The following is a 19184-nucleotide window of genomic DNA, read 5'->3' as shown; positions in this document are numbered from 1 at the left end:
CTGGCCAGGTCATACCGGTGTCGGATTTATATTGCCAGGGCACCCGATCATGTAAGGATTCAGCCGAGCGAGCTAGCATAGCTAGATCGTAGGCAAATGAAGGTCGCGGTATACAGACCAAACTAGACATGTAGCGCTAGAGAGATCTACATTGGACCGTGGACCTGGACAGTCGTTCTCATGGTGAACAGAGTGGAAGACCATCATGTCGGTATCTGGACAAATCAGCTCAGCGGGAATGCAGGTGGCCGAAGTACATCTGGGCAGGACTATTATATATATTTCCACATGAGCCTTGGACGCTCTCGTACAACGAAAATCTAACTGATTTTCCTTGATGACGCTTTTTTCTATTAAACTTTTCAACGGAGAAGCCCGGCTAGCGCAATGGTAGCGCGTAAGACTTCTAATCTTAAGGTTGCGGGTTCGACCCCCGCGTTGGGCTTTCATTTTTTTAATAAAATTATTCTGCCGCTCTTTACCACTTACCCAATCTATAACTCCCCCTAACCTAACCCTTAACGCTATCTAACTAATCCCCTAATCTGGCCTCCATTGGTGTTCTAGTCAGAAACACTTACCTGCCTATACACATTTGAAACTGCTTTCTAGACTATAAGGGGCTAGGATGATGAATTCTGTGTGTAGTAGAGTGGGTTCTAAACGGAGTGAGGACAAGTGTTGTGTGTTGATCGGAGAAAGTGGGAATCCTCGAAGTTTCAAGACAAAACGTTTCAAATGGCCGGAAGGAGACTTCTCTCCTGCCAGTTGGGGCCTCAGTCGCATGGTCTTTTCCGCCCGGTGTCCACAGAGGAATATTATTCTTGCTTGACTGCTATTGATAAGCTCATAATGCTTCATGCAGAGCTCACGTTCTTCGGCTTGGGTAAGGGTTATTGTCTGTGAGGCCAGAGGCACGAATTTGCGGAAGTTGAACGTCCAGACTAGGACGTTAGATTCTTTGCAGTTGCAAGCTCCCAAGGATGGTGGAAGCGCAACGGCAAGACCATCATCATCCGGGATCTCTGGCAATGTGTCTTCTTCTGGGCTGACAGCAGCGTAGTCGAGTATAAATCCGACTTTTGCCTTTTGGTTCCCGAAGAATGGCATCTGAACAAGGGATGGGTCTGTCAAAAATTCGGCATGCTGGAGATCTGTAACCTTCAATTCTTCAAAAAGCTCTTCGTCTTGCAAAGCATCTTGAAGAAAATCTTGGAAATCACGTCGAAATCTTTGGCGAGGGGCTGCTAAAACCTTCTTTGTAATCCGTGCCAGCCTGTGCTCTTTCTGAGGTCGAAAGTGTTCAAGCCAGAGTGAGATCTGCTGGTCTGGGGTCTTTCGAGCTACAATCAGATATTTTACTTGATCACATCACCATTCTGCGCCAATGGGGTCGTCAAGTTCAACCCGAAGCTAGGTTTTTCTCGTACAATGATCTTGTTGTCTGCTCCCCTGGTTCCCGCATGTGGGTCGACGGTACCGTGATGGGTCGAGAAGGCTTTACAAAAGAGTGCCTCCAGAATATTCATTTTCATCTGTTTCCATTCTTCCTCCTTGGCATCTTTGGGTTTTTCTGTTTCCTCTTCATCCTCGATCATCCAGAGTCGAATAAAATTAGCAGATTGACTGCCATTTCCAAGCCAGACCATGAAATGATGCAACGATCCATATTCAGCTTTCAGGATTTGCTGTGCATGTCCGTTGATAATTCGACGCAAGGAGTTTATGCACTGTCCAACGTAGAGTCGATACCATTCCCAGTCTCGGTTATCGGTGATGAAGTCCAAATATCCCATCGCGGCAGTCCAGTCTTTATCGCTATCTTGTTGGGTTTGAATGTTCCGTAGAATTTCCATTGTAACTTCTTGGCCTTCAAGCTTGACAATTTCTGGCACCACAGAGCGAAGGAGCTCCTCCGCAACAGCCTCGCTCTTACCATGGGCTTCAATGTACCCGGGATAATCCATGTTCCGTGACTTGGGAAGAAGATCGTCGCCAATGTCCCTCAACATTTCCAAAAGGAGCGGCTTAAGGCGCGGAAAGATCAAAGATGGCTGTAGTTGAACTGACTGTTCGAAAAATTAGTAGACTGATGGAACAAGTAAGAGTGTTTCCCGTCTTACATCTCGTTTCTCTCGGGGAATCCCCAACCGTTCCTGATCATCATGACAAGGTCCTTGCACTGCTTTGTTGAAGCAGATACCTCTCTTCATTTTCATTTGAAGAGTCTTGGAGACGAGACCTCGGACTCCTTGTTGAGGCTTTGTAGATTTGCAATGCTTTGCCGGGTGTCCCTTTGAATTGCAATTGCTGCAAGCCGGGGCATCGGGACAGCTAGCGACCAAATGTCCATCCTTTCTGCAATATACACAAACTTTGCAGTTTATGCAGGTCGCCCGAATACCCAACGGTACCGCACACCCTGTAACATCTTGTATCAGGGTGAATTGTCATCTTGGATTGGTGGGATTTGCAAAACAGGAACCTGGATAAGGGAAAGTGAATGGAAAAAAGACTTCCGTGGAAGATGAGCACCGGGTGTGCTAAGCAGATGGAGTAGAAAAGTCTGAGGAGTTTTTAGAGGGAAGGTGATCATCTATTCTCAGATGATGAACGTCTGAGAATGAGAGACCAGTGGGAAGATAAAAGACTAGTGGGAGCATGAGAGGAGGGGGAGAGAGAAAGAGAAAGAGAGAGAGAGAATATAATAAATATATCAGAGGAATGTTAAGCTTATAACTTATATATTCTAAACTAATTAAAGATATTCATATTTCTCATTTGTAGGTAGAGCAAGCTCCTAGAGCTCGATAACATTATCCTTAGCCTCGAGCTCTTCTTGGTACTTACGTATAAAGCCACGTAACTTAGCATATACAATACTCCCCTCAAGGGCTTCTTTTTTCAGTAGCATTTTAAATAATCACCTCGAAAGAGATATGGAGAATTCAAAGAAGATCCCTCTTAGCTACTCAGTGCTCCTTTATATATCTGCTCTCATATAGAAGTGGGTACTAAGTCCTAACATTTCAACAAATCTCACCCCGTTCTCATCTCTATCACCTAGTTTACAAAATTCTCACCCATATCATGACCACCTACACTCACCTAGAGAAACTTCCATTGCCACTTCAGGGTAATAGATCCCTATAGAATTAGGTATTTGGATATATGTGGCTTAAGTACGGTTGAGCGGACGGGAAGCCCTGTTCTCCACACCCTGTGGTCGTATCTACTTGAAAACGGGAGATATAGGATCATATACAGAGCTTATCACAGGAATCCTCATTCCATTATATGCTAATATTCAGATTTATCCATCCTTCTAATTCTCTTCATACTACATTAGCACGTAATTAAACCTTGGAAGTCACTCTTGATGAGACGGTTAAGATTCTCAACTTGAAGTTGAACCTTGGAATAGTCAGTATCTCCTCAAGAAACAGCCATGTATACTCCGTACTCCATCATGATAAATTCCTGCGCTATACCACGACAGCAACAATCAAATGGATTGAAGCACATTTAAGCCAAAAGAACCAAGAAATCTCCGTTTTTGAGTTCAATTTTACCAACTTGAATTCATGTGTTAGGATAACTCCTACTATGACAGAGAATCTCATCCGAGACGTATTTTCTCCATCAACAGACTCGAATAATCATTCATTGGGTATCTACATAGTCCCCATCAGTCTGCTCTTTCCAAGTTCACGGCTTGGTTGACTTCAACTTGGGCACAGTCAATACTCGCAATCCTTTACCTCCTGGCGCATTGGCTGGTGCAAAAAAGTCACCATACGCCTCCCAATCCTTGAGCCCAGTGTCAAAAAGCTCCATTTCAAAATCGCAATCGGGACCGAATAGACGCGTGATAGACAAGTATAGGTCATAATATGCCAATTCCATGCCTAGACAAAGCCGTGATCCTCGGCCCCAAGGTTGTAAATATTTCGAAAGACGCTTGTTGTCGGACTCTTTCAGCCAGCGATCAGGGAGAAATGTTTCGGGATCGGTGAAGATTGACGGATCTATGTGGGTATCAGGTATGCTAATCGATGTATAAGTCTACTGTAAGGTTAGCAAGCTGTTATATCTTCCAACGTTGACTTATCGTCAGAGGGAGGGTACGAACCCCACGACGTAGGGAGAACTATTGATAATGAAGATCTGCGACCTCCGAGAAACGGGTCAGTCGTCCAGTCACAGCGTTGAACGTGCGAAATGCCTCATCTATCACAGCTGTGAGGTATGGTAGGTGTCGGATATCCTTGTACTCCAAATTGTCTGCTTTGGCATTGCGGGCCTCAGTGAGTTCTTTTAGAAATCTGGAACGAATTTCCGGCTTGAACAAAACGTGATACGTGACTGATGTCAACACAGTGGCAGTCGTTTCCTGTCCAGCAAAGATTATACTCCGACATTTTGCCAAAATGCGAGGAAAGCTCTTCTGCTCTGACGAGAGGTCCGACTTGATCATACTTTGCACCATGTCGTGTGCCTCTTCAAGTGATGGAGGATATTTGTTATAGAGTACTTCGCACACTCGAAGACCGTGTTTCAGAAATAAAAAGTTAGATCTGATTCACCACTGAACCAGAATCCTAGCATCAGGGAGATGACTTACCGCCATGAAAGTTGCAACTGCAGGATTGAGTTTCTTCGAAATAAATACCGGTAGCGACTGCAAAATCTGGAATGGAAGGCCAAAACAGTATCTACTGAATAGACCGGTACGGCCATAGTTCCGGAGAGCCCTGTTGAAATCCTCGCTGAACTTGGCGTCGTCCAAGTTGCCGAAAGCCTTCTGGAAAGCGAAACCAGTCGCCATATCGACCGCGAGAGATCGATAAACATTGTCCAAGCTTATAAATTTGCCAACGGAAGCGAGAAGACGGTCATGAAGCTTATCGATTGTGGCCTGAATGGTGTGTTCGCTTTTACTGATATTTTGGGTGGAGAAGCAACTTGTCAGCGCCTGACGGTGAATGCGATGTAGTTCATCGGACTCTGTAGTGGTGGTGCTAATAGTATTGCCAAAACTTCTATAGTACCACCTGGGCTTTGAAGCCTTCGATGACAATTTATAAATGTCGTTCCAGTTGGGGTCCTTAATTTGAACTTCCCATGGGTTGATTCGCACGATCGGGCCTGCATAGCCGATAAGCAAAGTGCGTTGCCAGAAAGAGATCTCTGTGGAGAGAATATTTACTGTTCGTATATCTCATGCAGTCGTGCTACTTCAACCCAGTACCGACCCCCACCTTCTTTGAACAGCTGGAAATAAGCCTCATATGCTCCTGTAGCAGCGGCAAGGATAGACCCAGGGACTCCTGCGAGCGGATGGAGTGTTAGGCGGTACACAACAAGGAGAAATGAAGCAGCCAATCCAATCACCAAAAGGAGTGCTTGAGCTTGAACTATTCCATAAATCAACCCTTCAAAAGACGCCATGGCTGAGATGTTCATGACCCCTGATTTGTGAGCTTTCTAATTACAGAAAGCTGCAAATAATAATTGAACATTTATAATGCGTAGGATTCACAAGTCATATAACTTGGTCACCATGACCCCCGAGTTCCCCGCCAAACCATACTACCCCAGCCTTGTCTAATCCTGATTTGGGGTTGGGGGCCTATTGAATGACCGCCAATGGAGGGGAGATGAAAAGAGCCTGATATGATTCGCTATTGCAAACTAGGCCCAAGGCAGTAAATGTCAATCAACTGTAGAAACTCCGATCTTACTCCGATTTCCGCTTCCAAGGTTGACTCCAATGAATTCAGTCTCGAGTCCTGAGCCCAAGAATGTGGAGCTGACACTCCCTGTCAAGCGCCAAAGCACATATCACTTCATTCAAGCCATGGGATTTGTACTATTTGCAAGCCTCGGGCCTTCAATTTACGAACGAATCTCAAAGCCCGAGTCTGAAGAATGGGCTATCCAACTGTAAGTTTCGCGTACTGCGAGTACGAGTACTCTAGTGCGAGTCTAGAGTCCCGGACAAGCTGTCGGTCTTGGAATTCGTGAATTTCTTCCTACTAGTACTGGAGATTTCTCAGCCTGAGGCTATAGATCCCCGTCCTCACAACTTGTGACCTCCGCATTAGTTTTTATCAATAGATAATGAAATATGTGGATGTCTTAGCCACGTGGTACATATGCCTTAGCGAAAACTTGAATATCATGACAGATTTTGGAATGAAAAATACAGATTCAAGTCAACTTTGGAAGAAAGCAAACATATGGATTGAGAAACTCAAGGTGTACTCCGTAAATTCAAGTTCCGACTGATTATGATGGCCCCCGGGGCCACGGCCCCATCTTTCTCAAGCTGCAAATGACCGCGTGTGATTCGTACCTCGCTGCTTCGGTATTCTCCATCCGGGCTGCCGTGTAACTATCGGCTTCCAAGGTTTTTTATCTCCGAGTCTCTCAATGGGTAACCAAAGAGGCCTCGGAAGGTACCCATGCACCAAGCCGCGCCATCTTAACTGGATATGCCGCTCTATACTCCCTTGAATAAGATCTGGAAATGCTGATTGCCAATGATGATGTATTTATTACTACCAGGACAAATAGGCAATCAGGCTTGTCCTCCTGATTTCCACTTGAACTCTCTTACTATCCACCAAGTGGTGACCAAAGGTCTATATAAAATGTTTTGTTATCCTCGGCCTTTTCCAGCGTCTATTTCTAAAAGCGGACCTCTGCTCAATATGACAGGACAACCTTTCTTGGCTATCTTCCCACAATATTGCTCCCTTCTTTCCCTCACATCAACAAGATAGTTTCCATTCAAGATCCCGTCAACGATGTACCACCACCAGCCGAAGGCTTACGGCTCAGCAAAGCTCTCCCAGATGCATCGCCGCAGACAATATTGTTCCTCTCCTGGGGAGATGCGAAGTCTCGTTACATCGAAAAGTACACCAGTCTATACAGTGAGCTCTACCCCGAAGCCAGAATCATTCTCGTCGAAACCGGTATGGCAGATTTCTTCTGGCGTCCAGAAAGCACTCAGCGCAAGGTAGTCGATCCAGTGGTGAAGATGTTGGGCAAAGTAACCGATAATACTCTTCTGGTACATGTGATGTCAAACGCCGGTTCAACGCGATGGGCTGGAATCAACAAGGCGTACTTCCAATCCACTGGACGCACTTTGTCGAGCGCCTCAACGATTCTAGACAGTGCGCCCGGTCGCGCACATTTTCAACAGACATGGGCATCTTTGACACAGAGTTTACCTCGTGCGTTTCTACCTAGGATGATTCTGGGCTTTGTTTTTGGCACTGTCTTGTGTATAATGCATCTTGGGAAACTTGTTCTCCCTGGTCCTGATATCTATGATTATGTGAGAGCTCAGATGAATGACACTACCGCTGCTGTGGATGGAACCCGAAGATGTTATATTTATTCTGAAAAGGATGAAATTATTGCATGGGAAGATGTCGAAGAACATGCTAAGGATGCTCAGCAGAAAGGGTGGTCTGTGGAGCAAGTTAAGTTCCAGGGGAGCACACACGTTGGACATATGAAGCAAGACCCAGAAATGTACCGGCAAGCAATTGTGAGGACATGGGCTGGAAGCTCGAAGTTGTAAATGAGATTTTGCTTACACGTCTGCGCTTGTGAAGACACTACTGTTGAGCCAGGCTTTTTTTAGATCATTCACCCAGCATGCATTCCAATTTTGATTTTCTGGTTTCTCACCTTAATATTCTGTACATAGTTCCAAGGTTTGCACGATCAACTGAGAAAAAGATCGAATTTCACAGAGTTAGTAGTAATTTTCATTATTTGACAAAAAAAAGGTGTACACCTTGAAAACTTGGAAGTAATCATGGGTATTCTAGTGTAATATACTAGGCATTGGGATTTCTAGATATGGCTTGCTAACTGATATATATCTGCAATTCTCATGATAGATTTTTACTCCCTGACTTTCAGGACTTGGCTCTCTTCCAAAGAAATGTCAAAAGAAAGTAGATCTGTAACCAATTGTGATTTGAGAACAGATCGACAGTACTGGCTTATTGGAAGAAATTCGATGATGTCGATTTAAGGGCAGTTTAAAACAAGCTGGCCCGAACCCAGGATCGAGCGACTTGAACTGATTTATTTGAGATCTTCCAGGCCTCCATGTGGGAGGTGCATACTATTGGATTTGGAAGAGAACCAGATGATACTTCTGGCCTACCCGCTGCATGATAACCTTCAAGGCCTTCCATGTGGCTGAAATGTGCTAGCTTGAAGATGAGACATAGACAAGGGTATGGTAGTTGCTAACATGCCAAGTCTTCTAGTACCAACAACTGAAATCATTTAATCTACTTACAAGGTAGCATTGGCTAAATTATTTTGCGGGGCTGGAGCTTGATTATTGTGGTAATGCGGGGTGATACTCGGCATTCTTACCCGCCACAGAGCCCACCGAGACCACCGAATGGAGAATGCGGACAAACATCGGGTGAGAATCAAAGGTCCCCGAGATTCAACATATCTCCACAAGTGATCCTTGGGGATAGGATTGGCCATTTTCCCGATAAATAACCGAAGCCATACGAAGTAGGCCCACTATTAAAATTGAGGATGTTCATAGTTGTGCACATCGCCTGCAATTAATAGTCAGGTTTTGAAGTCAGATTCACAGGCCGTGATGCATCAAAGTGGAGAAAGCGGGGTGGAATTGGCTTTACTCAACCTCAACAATAAGGCTCTCCTATAAGCAGCGGGAAAACATGATGCAAGGCGTTTGCTCAGATATTGAGAGGGAATTTCCGGAGGGGCAAGCTCTAGTAAGATCTGCAGAGATGTATCGTATAAGAGTGACAGGGTACCTCAATCCTGGCTCAGCTTATGCCTCATCGCCTATCCTTTCATATTCCCGCACATCGGAATCATGAGACTTAGCCTGGCAGTCCTATCAGGGCTGTTCCTGTCGGCAGGGTACGCCAGCTCGGAATCAGTTGATGGCACGACGTCTTGTCCGGGCTATCGAGCCAGCAATGTGAAAAAGCAACAAGGAGCTGTTGTGAGTGCTGACCTGACACTTGCCGGCACTGCATGCAACATCTATGGAACCGACATAGAAGATCTGAAACTTGAAATAGAGTACCAGACAGGTAGGCAGAGAAAGGAAAAAAAGGTGCGACACACTATGAGTCCCTTGCTGATGATCTATCCTTCCAGATGATCGAATTCATGTAAAGATCTATGACGCTGCAGAACAAGTCTACCAAGTACCGACTTCGGTTCTTTCTCGACCTAACAACACTGGGGCCAATCCATCAAAAGCGGATTTGGAAGTCACTATTATAGAGGATCCATTTTCCTTCAAGGTGACGCGCCGATCTAATGGAGACGTTCTTTTCGATACCTCTGGGCATAACATTGTCTTCGAATCGCAATACCTTGGACTGCGGACCAGTCTGCCAGACTCTCCTAACCTGTATGGTCTAGGAGAGAGCACAGATCCATTCCCTCTGGAGACCACAAACTACCAGCGCACATTATGGTCTCGCGACGCATACCTCACTCCTCAATACACTAACCTCTATGGTAACCACCCCGTGTACTTTGATCATCGTGGCGAACAAGGAACCCATGGCGTGTTTTTGCTGAACAGCAATGGAATGGATATTGCGATCGACAAAGATGATGATGGCCAATTCCTCGAATACAAGACTCTGGGTGGTGTTCTTGATTTCTACTTTCTGGCAGGTCCCACTCCCAAGGACGTGGCTGTACAGTATTCTGAGACGGTTGGCAAGGCCGTCATGATGCCATACTGGGGATTTGGATTCCATAACTGCAGATATGGATACCAGGACATTTTCGAGGTGGCTGAAGTCATCGCGAACTACAGTGCGGCGAATATCCCTCTTGAGACCCAGTGGACTGACATCGGTATGTTCATACTCGGTTTATCTACACTAAAAACTTCGGTATGGGGCTGACTCTTCCAGACTACATGAATCTCAGAAAGGTGTTCACCTTGGACCCTATCCGCTACCCACTTGATCTGGTTCGCGAGGTCGTGACGTACCTGCATAGCCATAACCAGCATTACATCGTGATGGTTGACCCAGCAGTCGCTTATGCCGACTACCCCCCATTCACAGACGGTGTGCAAGATGGAGCTTTCCTAACCCAGAACGGCTCCGTCTACCAAGGTGTTGTCTGGCCCGGAGTGACTGCGTTTCCCGATTGGTTTGCTCCTCAAACTCAGTCCTACTGGAACAACCAGTTCTCTACCTTTTTTGACGCAGACACCGGTGTTGACATTGACGCCTTATGGATTGATATGAACGAAGCCTCCAACTTTTGTGACTGGCCATGCACTGATCCCTCTCTATTTGCCCAAGAAAATGATGACCCTCCAAACCCGCCAGCTGCGCGTATCTCTTCACCTCGGCCCATCGCAGGGTTTGGATCTGATTTCCAACCCACATGTGTCGCAAATGTTGAATTCTCCGTCTACGCTGAGACATACTTAGGGGAAGATATCTACCTTCTAGGTAGCTCAGTCACATTGGGAGTTGGCGATGTGCACAACTCTGTTGAAATGAGCGCCGACGACTATCCAGAGTGGACAGTTACTGTGCAGATGCCACCTAATGGAACATTCACATACGAATACATTCGAAGGGAATCTGACGGAAGCTGGATCTATGAAGCCCACAACCGTACCATCACTACAGGCGACTGCACCGATGGAATTCAGATAGTCTCGGATAACATTACCACAGCCTCGGGGTCGCAAAAGAGATCTCTTGAGCCTTCTAACATCCTACCACGCGTGCGGGCTAGATCTGATGGAATCCTTCGCCCGCGAGATGGATCCCAACTCGGTCTTCCTGGTAGAGATTTGATCAACCCTCCCTACACGATCAACGACACGGCTGGATCTATTAGCAACCTGACAATCCGGACGGATCTCACCCACGCGAACGGTCTCAAGCTATACGATACCCACAATTTCTATGGAAGTATGATGAGTGCTGCTAGCCGTGACGCAATGCTCAACCGCAGACCGTCGGTACGACCACTTGTGTAAGTCTCAGTATACCAAACCACCAAGACAACCGTTGCAATACTAATGTTCGCAGCATCACACGTTCAACATTCGCAGGCGCAGGGAGCAAAGTCGGGCATTGGACCGGAGATAACAACGCAGACTGGGATCATTACCGGTGGACGATCGCCGAACTGCAGGAGTTCACAGCACTGTACCAGATCCCTATGGTTGGAAGTGATATCTGCGGATACGCCGGAGTAACAACATCCCCACTTTGCTCGCGCTGGGTATTCCTGGGTGCATTCTCACCTTTCTTCCGGGATCATCAAGGAAACGATGAACCACCCCATGAGTTATATATGACACCCATGGTTGCAGCTGCTGCTCGAGCTGCTATTGATATTCGGTACCGTCTGCTCGATTATGCGTATACTGCTTTCTGGACCCAGACGGAGACGGGATTGCCTATGCTCAACCCGATGTTCTTTGAGTATCCCTATGATGATAGCACTGCCGATTTGCCTTATCAGTTTTTCTGGGGCTCGGATATCCTGGTGGCTCCGGTTACCGAGGAGAATTCTACGTCAGTCTCGTTTTATATGCCTAAGGACCTGTTCTATGATTTCTACACCGGTGCTCCCGTTCACGGCGAAGGCAAGACAGTCACGCTGAATGATATTGGGTATGATACTATTCCCTTGTACTATAAGGGTGGTAGCATCATCCCGCAACGTGTCAAGTCGGCATATACCACTGCAGAGCTGCGAGAGCAGGATTTTGAGATTGTGATTGCGCCTGATGCGTCTGGAAAGGCATCTGGTACTCTATACCTTGACGACGGTGATAGTATTGAGCAGCCACATACCTCTGTGATCAACTTTGAGTACAGTGGTAAGCAATTGTCGATGACTGGAAAGTTTGATTATGACGTTGGCAAGGTTGTGATCAGTCAGGTTAAGGTGCTGGGTGCGAAGGTCGAAACCCATGCCGCTAATGTTAAGTTGACGGGAAAGCATGTTTGGAAGCTGGATTAAGATGAAAAGTAAGTTTCCAAATGCTAGCATGTAGTGCATCCATCAAATGGCTCCGAATCGAAGTTTGGAGTATCATGTCAAAATTCAATCCTTGGAATAACTGGCTTCAAATAGCATTCAATTGAATACTAAATCTTTGAGTCTCCAATTTGATTCAAACATGAAATGAAAAGCTCATTTCGAAAATTCAACCTTGAAAGGTCCAAGTTCATCGCTGACCCTGTAACCATCGATCAAGAACTTAAACACCTAAACGTGCCCGCCGATAAAACTTGAACACAACCATGGAAAGAGTCTTCAATTTGGAAGAGAGATGAATTTTCATTAATTGTTTGTATGTACCCAGCCACCACAGTATCAGCATGTATTTCCAATGCTTCCATATCTATCATCAGTATTAAGTATCCTAAAATATCCTTCATAACAAAGTAAAATGCAAGTCGTCGCGTCGTATGTAGCAAGTTATCAATAAGCAGGGCAGTAGCAAGAACAGAATGAGCCATACGGCATAGCAAGGATGGCCCCAGAACACCAAGATGTGAGGAAAGTGAGTCCAGCTCGGCATCACATGTGATGTTGAATTCCAAAAACAAAGCGTTATCGGCGAGATTGATGAACCGATATCATGATATAGTAATCCTCATCAACGACTCTCCCAGGAGACTCTTCGCAAACGACGGATAGAAATATCATCTGCCTCAGATGAGGGCGCCGTTATACGACCAGCCACTCTACCATTGACTCTAGCCATTGGGGGCGGATTAATAGTAACAGCCATAGCCGACGTAACCGACATAGATCTCGACCTGGTAGATAAAACAACGGAGTGACGTGGCGAGTAAGGCGGCGGTGGAGTTTCACGAGTGGCTGTCGACGTATTCCCATAGCTACTGGGGTAGAGATAAGGTAGAAGCACTATCGGAGGAAACATCCTCTTCGTAAAGTTGACGACTCTTCTCATCGGGGTATGCACAAGAGTCAGAAGAGATAGGCGGATCACGTAGATGTGCCTCGAGAGTTTTCTCATGGATGCTCATCGGGCGCGGCGTATACTGTGGTAGTGGGACTACGCTCGAATAACCTCCATCTGAGTCAGTGGGAGGTCCGTGTCCGTGCCCGTGTCCGTGTCCATCTTGTTCGCTGGCACCGGCTGCGCGAATAAATTCTCCTTCGCCAGAGAGAGTGAAGCGACCCGTTTGGATGCTGCTTCGGGAATGAATTTGGCGTGGAGGGACTGGCTTTGGTTCCGATGAATGCGGGGATGCATTGCGGGTGAAGCAGCCGCAGAGGTCTCCGAGAAATGACATTGTAGGGTATTGTTGCCTTGGGCACAAAGAGGGCAAGAGATGTTTAAAGGATGGGAAAGAAATGGGAGTGATGGGGACGAAGAGCTTCTAGATTATAATGGAAAAAAAGACTAGATGCCAAGGTTCAAGTCTTTCGCATGTCACAATCGCAAGTGGAGGAACAAAGAACTGTCACTAGGTCCGAATGAAGGAACAAGATGCGACTATGGGACCCGGTTCCCACAATCAAGCAAAACTCCAACTTGAAGAAATGAGGAAAATTGAGACACCTAGAGCACTCGAGTCAGGACGACATGGAGAGGGGAAGAGAAGTGGACAGCAGAGCGCAGAACGGACTGAGGCTGCTGCAGGCATCCAGATTCCTGATCCCGCTGATTGGTGGTTTTATAGCATTTTTCTGCCTGAGGCATACAGGGCCTCAGCCTCACTGTCTAACTTGATGTAGATATGAAAGTAAGCACGCGATCTATCAATCTAACTGGAAGGAAAATTCATTTCTGATAATTAGACAGCATTTGCCAATCTGATTGAAGAATGGCTATAAACCCAGAAACATTGAGACAAGAAGATACTAGTAGTAGAATTACCTAGCGGCTTATCCCGGGTTCCTGGATATATACAAGTCACATTTCCGACGATAGAAAACTTAAACAGCACAGTCGTGAAGTATTATTCAAGTTTATTTAGGTTCCAGTAAGCAAAATTTCCGAGCACTTGAGAAATTCAATATCTTGAATCGCTTAAATACTAGAACTAAGACATATATCCCTGTGACTTTCTCTCTCATCTGCTGGATTGGTGATAAGCCTTATCGATAAGGATAATAAAGTATCGTTTATCGATAAGAGAGATCAGTGGATATGCTGACATAATCAGACACCAACTCTCAATTTTGATTGGCCAGAACATCGAATTTTTAATTTTTTTTTTTTACTTTCCATTGTTTCCCCGCGAATTTCTCCAATCATTTTTTTCCTCTGTACACTCTTTCACTCTTTCACACATTCACATCCCACTCATTCAAAACCTCAGGGATACCACACAAAATGCCTTCAGGCAAAGATATCCACCACTTTATCGAAAAAGTTCAACCCCCTCAAATCCCCGCCTCCCGCTCTCACGACCCCGCCAACAACAACAAGCGCACCGATCCCTTCCAATTCGGCTCTCGATTCCTCGAAGAAGGTGACAACGTCTACGAATTCAACGCATGGGACCATGTCGAGCCGGACGATGAATTCAAAGCGTTCGCAGAAGTCCAATACGAGAAGCAACGCGCTGCGCCCGTGTCGGATTTTGATCGAAACCGATTCAACACTGATCCCGTGAAGTGGTGGAATCTTTTCTACAAGAATAACACGGACAACTTTTTCAAAGATCGCAAGTGGTTGCAACAGGAGTTTCCGATTCTTGCGGAGGTTACGCAGAAGGATGCGGGTCCGAAATTGGTTCTTGAGGTTGGTGCTGGTGCGGGAAATACTGCTTTTCCGTTGATTCGGAATAATGAGAATGAGGGACTTAAGGTCCATGCCTGCGATTTCTCCAAATATGCTGTTAAGGTCATGAGGGAGAGTGAGCAATACGATGAGAAGTACATGGTTGCGGATGTTTGGGATGCGGCGGCTGAACCCAATGAGGAGGGCGATTCTCTCCTCCCTGGGATGCAGGAGGGTTCGGTTGATGTCGTTATTCTGATTTTCATTTTCTCGGCTCTGAACCCTAATCAATGGGAGAAGGCTTTGAGCAATATCTACCGTCTGCTGAAGCCCGGTGGTGTGGTGCTTTTCCGTGATTATGGTCGTGGTGATCTGGCGCAGGTGCGATTCAAGAAGGGTCGCTACATGGAGGAGAACTTCTATGTTCGTGGTGATGGTACTCGGGTGTACTTCTTTGATCATGAGCAGTTGGTTCAGTTGTGGGGTCGCTGGACACCGGAGAATGGTCTCAAGATTGACCTGGAGAACCCACCTACGGCAGAGCAGACGGCCGAGGAGCAGAACCCGTTCTCGGTCTTGAATTTGGAGGCGGACCGACGTCTGATTGTGAACCGCTCTAGCAAGTTGAAGATGTACCGTTGCTGGATGCAGGGTTTGTTCCGGAAGCGTGGTGGTTCTGATCCTGCCCCTACCCCCGCTCCCAAGGTTGATGTTAAGGTTGTTGAGGTTGAGACTGCGGCTGAGAATGATCAGTGAGATGCTCCTGCGCTATCCTGAAGATTTGGATACCCCGGAAAATTACCACATATTCTCTGGATCGAATCTTCAAAATCAGTCTTCTCCCACCTAGAGGCCCCATCCTCCTTTGCATACAGAGAATTTCCTGCCCGTCGCTGATGAGAGCCGTCACAAGCAGCAAACTTTCACTATCTATCATCCGGGATTGCTCAAGGGACCTTGGAAGCATGAGTCATGGATTTATGAGTTCGATGATCAAAACATTTGCATAGAGTACACATAGACTTCAATTTTTTCAATGAATGCATGTTTAATATGACGCGAATTCGCCCCACATAGAACGTGTTCCATATGTGGAATTTGAATTGTGGAATTTGAATTGAAAGGCTATGTATTTGAATATCCAAAACAACTGTCAAGAGACAACCCGAAATCTAGCCTGGCGGTAAAGGAGATACAAGAAAAGTGCAATTTGACAAAGCATCAAAACATAGCAATGAACTCGGAACGCCATCCATGCAGAAAGTAAATAGGCTCATGAAAGAGAAATGTCTATGATCCAGGTCTAATGCGCGTCGAAGAGTCCCTGTTTATCCCCTTTTAGATCAGTCATGATGTATCATGATTACAAGTCAATAAATGCAATGCAGCCTCAAGGTGTTCACGAGGTCAGATTCGGGCATTCTCCCTCCGCACGGAGAAAAGCCCCAGCGAAGAGATCTTGCATGGCGTGATAATGGAAGAGAATGCCGCCAAGAACGGCCAAGTGCCAAATGTTGTGGCTGCCGCCAACGTAGTCGAATAGACCGGGCTTCCAGCGCTCAGGAACTTTCGAGGCGTAGACACAAGCACCGACGAAGTAAACAAGAATGCTCTTCACGACAGGCGCATAGAAATACAGACACCATTGAAAGCCACGAGTGTATGAGAGTTGGGCGATAGGAGCAAAGCCGGTAAGAGCAAGAGTAACGAAGAACGCCACACGGGCCCAGGCCATATCATGACGGTTGAATGTCGGGTGCCAGGGAAGAATGACGCCACCAATTCCAAGGGAGAACGTGAGAAGAATGTAAGTCCAACGCGAGACTGGCTCGCAGTAGAAAGCGGTGTATTCGGTGGTCACGATCGAAGCAGCCACCAACATGGAGATACCGGTGTAATCGACACATGCAAAACGCTCCATGAGGGTTTGAGAGGCAATGCTGTTCATGGTGTGCCAGATGGTACTGCAGACCAAACACTTACACGCTGCAGCAAAGAAGGCCGCAGCGATGAGAACATCAGCCTTGGTGCTGAGATGGAAGTTCGTGTGAAGTGGGTAGAAGTAGAAGGCGATGGCGAGAACGATAACAAGACCGATAACGTGGGACCAGATATTGACCATTTCGTTCGAAAATGAGAATACGGAGGAGACACACTCGATTTTGGAGGTGGTGAATCGGTATCCATTCAAGATATGCGGGTTCACTCTCCACGGATCGGGCAGATCGTAGTATGAGATCAAACGCTTCTCCTGCGCGAGAGAGAGGGCGGTTTCGATATTATCACGAACCGAGTCGCGGGCTCGACGAGCACGTTCCATTCCTTCGTCAACAACTTCACGGGCGTGGACCAGCTTAGAGTCCACGGCCTTCCACCCGTCATCCAAAGTACCGTAAATACCACGGTCACGAACCGCGTGAGCCCGCGACTCCAGTTCAGACAAAAATGACTCCATCAGCCGTATACTAGCGTGGGCCTTTTGTTCCAGCGTCTCCTTGGTTACCAGTGCCTCATTGTATCGATCCTCCAGAGTTTCCACCAAGATCTTGGCCCGTTTCTTCCCACTACCCATCAACTCGCCTGATGCGATAGAGCACTGATCACGGACCGCCTCCAAAGTCGCATAACCTCGCTTCAAACTCGCATCGATCTGGACCATGTGTGATTTCCGGTATTGTTCGATCCAATGCATACGGCGTTCGAGTTCGGCGAGGAACAGTTCGACCTATATTATTCCATGTTAATCACCATCCCCCGGAGAAATTCCTTCATACCATTCTTACCCTAATAAAAACAGTATCCGCATCCTGGTAGTCACAGGAGAGTTTCCTTGGTGCATGATAGGAATGTCTCCGGCGGCGATCCCGCAGGAGACCAGTCTCCTCTCCGGGAGTTGCGGTGGCAGACGAGACCGCCTCGGCCTCTAAAGATTCCACGGTCATAGATGATGTCGTACAGGTCATCGTTATCGCAACCCGTAACAGTGTTAGGATCGGGAATTCTTCAGGAACGGGGCTCCGGGGGGATCCGATGATCGGCCAAGTTTATCCCTCAACAAAGCGGAAATTTGGATAGAAACTGAGGACCTTGAAAATTAAGGAAAGAAAAAGGATTTAAGAGTCCTCTATGTACACCACATATCTGCAGGGGGGAGGGGTAAAGAAAAAGAGTTAAAGAAGGACCCTAAAGAGTAGGATGAGTAGAGGGGATAAAGTCTTTACTTCCCCAACCAGACTCGGCACCACATTCACATGAGAGCGGGTGGACAATCTGATTGATCCGTTCTTCCTCTCCACCCTCCACATCTTTTTTCCCTTTAAACATTTCAAGTTAATCGCCACTTAACCTATCGGTACTCGGTACTTGTGATACTTGGTACTAGACTTTTCACTCTGCAATTATGGCGATTAGGGAAATAGTCACCGACCAGTCATTGTTACCCGTGCTGAATACTAGTGCGGAGACTCTCGTTCAATGCCAGCAATTGTTGAGTTTACTCAATCCCGACTCTATCCCGGCCGAAACTTCCATTCAGGACCTATCACTTGCCGCCTCTAAACAACAAAAGATCCTTTTTGCCCTTCTTGCTCAGTTAAGGGGTCAGAATCGAGATGCGGTCTTTCGAGTCCGTGATACTAAGCAGGCTACTGCGGAAGCCCGCCAGGAGATAGATCGCCTGCATCTTCAACTGCAGAACCTGTATTACGAACAAAAGCACCTGAAGGGCGAAATTGCGGCATGTGAATCCTACAAGTAAGTGAATAGATGTCTTTATGTCTTTCTTCGAAGATATTTATTGGGGTATTCCTGTTGCTAACTCCCATCGCAATAGCCACCAATACCTATCCTTACCGCTGATCCCTGTCGAGGAATTCTTCGAGCTCTTCCCAGAGCACCGCGACTTGAGTGAAAATGAACTGATGATCGCGCGTATTAATCACGAGCATGCGGAACGAGAGAAACTGGAGCAGGCCCGTCAGGAACTGCTGAAGCGCAAGCAAGCTTTGATCGCGGAGAATAAGAAGCGAAAGGATGATCTGGCAAACCTGGATCAGGATCTCGAGAAGTTCATTGATGTATGTCCATCCATTACCTTACCATTTATTGCATACTGACATGTCTAGGCTGCCAAACCAATCCAGAAGATCTTCGAGAAGGAATACTAGAGGGATACCACAAGGTCAATGGTCAAGAACCTGACCGCTACACAACAAGGCGTTATTGGTCAAGATACCCAGTGATTCAATGGAATTTTAATCTAAGTACATGATTTTACTAATCCTAATTGAGGCTCGTACATGAAGTTGCAGCTGATCGAACTTCCTCGTGCAAAACTCGTCCTAGTAGTTGCGATTCTTTATTTTATTGCCCTATATAGAATTAAATACTA

The 19184-nt window shown here is 46.5% G+C and overlaps 8 protein-coding genes across 8 annotated transcripts; 4 read left to right on the top strand and 4 right to left on the bottom strand.

The window, feature by feature from the left end:
* Nucleotides 1-585: 585 nt before the first annotated feature.
* On the bottom strand, nt 586-2874 carry N7483_012442 (uncharacterized protein; the record flags this gene model as incomplete). The annotated part of the gene is made up of 3 exons (XM_057095869.1): nt 586-1335; nt 1431-2069; nt 2851-2874. 3 exons carry the CDS (start codon nt 2872-2874, stop codon nt 586-588), a joined length of 1413 nt encoding a protein of 470 aa, XP_056941840.1.
* An 834-nt stretch (nt 2875-3708) lies between these two features.
* On the bottom strand, nt 3709-5451 carry N7483_012441 (cytochrome P450; the record flags this gene model as incomplete). Its single annotated transcript, XM_057095868.1, has 4 exons — nt 3709-4065; nt 4175-4498; nt 4625-5190; nt 5256-5451. 4 exons carry the CDS (start codon nt 5449-5451, stop codon nt 3709-3711), a joined length of 1443 nt encoding a protein of 480 aa, XP_056941839.1.
* A 480-nt stretch (nt 5452-5931) lies between these two features.
* On the top strand, nt 5932-7600 carry N7483_012440 (uncharacterized protein; the record flags this gene model as incomplete). The annotated part of the gene is made up of 2 exons (XM_057095867.1): nt 5932-5946; nt 6701-7600. 2 exons carry the CDS (start codon nt 5932-5934, stop codon nt 7598-7600), a joined length of 915 nt encoding a protein of 304 aa, XP_056941838.1.
* A 1254-nt stretch (nt 7601-8854) lies between these two features.
* Nucleotides 8855-12051, top strand: N7483_012439 (alpha-glucosidase; the record flags this gene model as incomplete). Its single annotated transcript, XM_057095866.1, has 4 exons — nt 8855-9122; nt 9190-9906; nt 9966-11052; nt 11109-12051. Coding segments are annotated over 4 exons (3015 nt in total), but the record flags the coding sequence as incomplete, so codon positions are not given.
* Nucleotides 12052-12694: 643 nt separating this feature from the next.
* On the bottom strand, nt 12695-13358 carry N7483_012438 (uncharacterized protein; the record flags this gene model as incomplete). The annotated part of the gene is made up of 3 exons (XM_057095865.1): nt 12695-12941; nt 12981-13002; nt 13052-13358. 3 exons carry the CDS (start codon nt 13356-13358, stop codon nt 12695-12697), a joined length of 576 nt encoding a protein of 191 aa, XP_056941836.1.
* A 1046-nt stretch (nt 13359-14404) lies between these two features.
* Nucleotides 14405-15550, top strand: N7483_012437 (tRNA(Thr) (cytosine(32)-N(3))-methyltransferase; the record flags this gene model as incomplete). The annotated part of the gene is made up of 1 exon (XM_057095864.1): nt 14405-15550. The coding sequence occupies one exon, from the start codon at nt 14405-14407 to the stop codon at nt 15548-15550; it is 1146 nt and encodes a 381-aa protein (XP_056941835.1).
* Nucleotides 15551-16193: 643 nt separating this feature from the next.
* On the bottom strand, nt 16194-17757 carry N7483_012436 (hemolysin III family protein; the record flags this gene model as incomplete). The annotated part of the gene is made up of 2 exons (XM_057095863.1): nt 16194-17519; nt 17578-17757. The coding sequence occupies 2 exons, from the start codon at nt 17755-17757 to the stop codon at nt 16194-16196; spliced, it is 1506 nt and encodes a 501-aa protein (XP_056941834.1).
* A 437-nt stretch (nt 17758-18194) lies between these two features.
* N7483_012435 (uncharacterized protein) lies at nt 18195-18960 on the top strand (the record flags this gene model as incomplete). Its single annotated transcript, XM_057095862.1, has 3 exons — nt 18195-18547; nt 18627-18870; nt 18919-18960. The coding sequence occupies 3 exons, from the start codon at nt 18195-18197 to the stop codon at nt 18958-18960; spliced, it is 639 nt and encodes a 212-aa protein (XP_056941833.1).
* Nucleotides 18961-19184: the final 224 nt, after the last annotated feature.

This window comes from Penicillium malachiteum, assembly GCF_028827825.1.
Source record: "Penicillium malachiteum strain IBT 17515 chromosome Unknown utg000005l:1.0-9002435.0:326005.0-9005861.0, whole genome shotgun sequence".
Lineage (NCBI taxonomy): Eukaryota > Fungi > Ascomycota > Eurotiomycetes > Eurotiales > Aspergillaceae > Penicillium > Penicillium malachiteum.
Note: the sequence above shows the minus strand (reverse complement) of the source record. Positions and strands in the feature narration are given on the sequence as shown.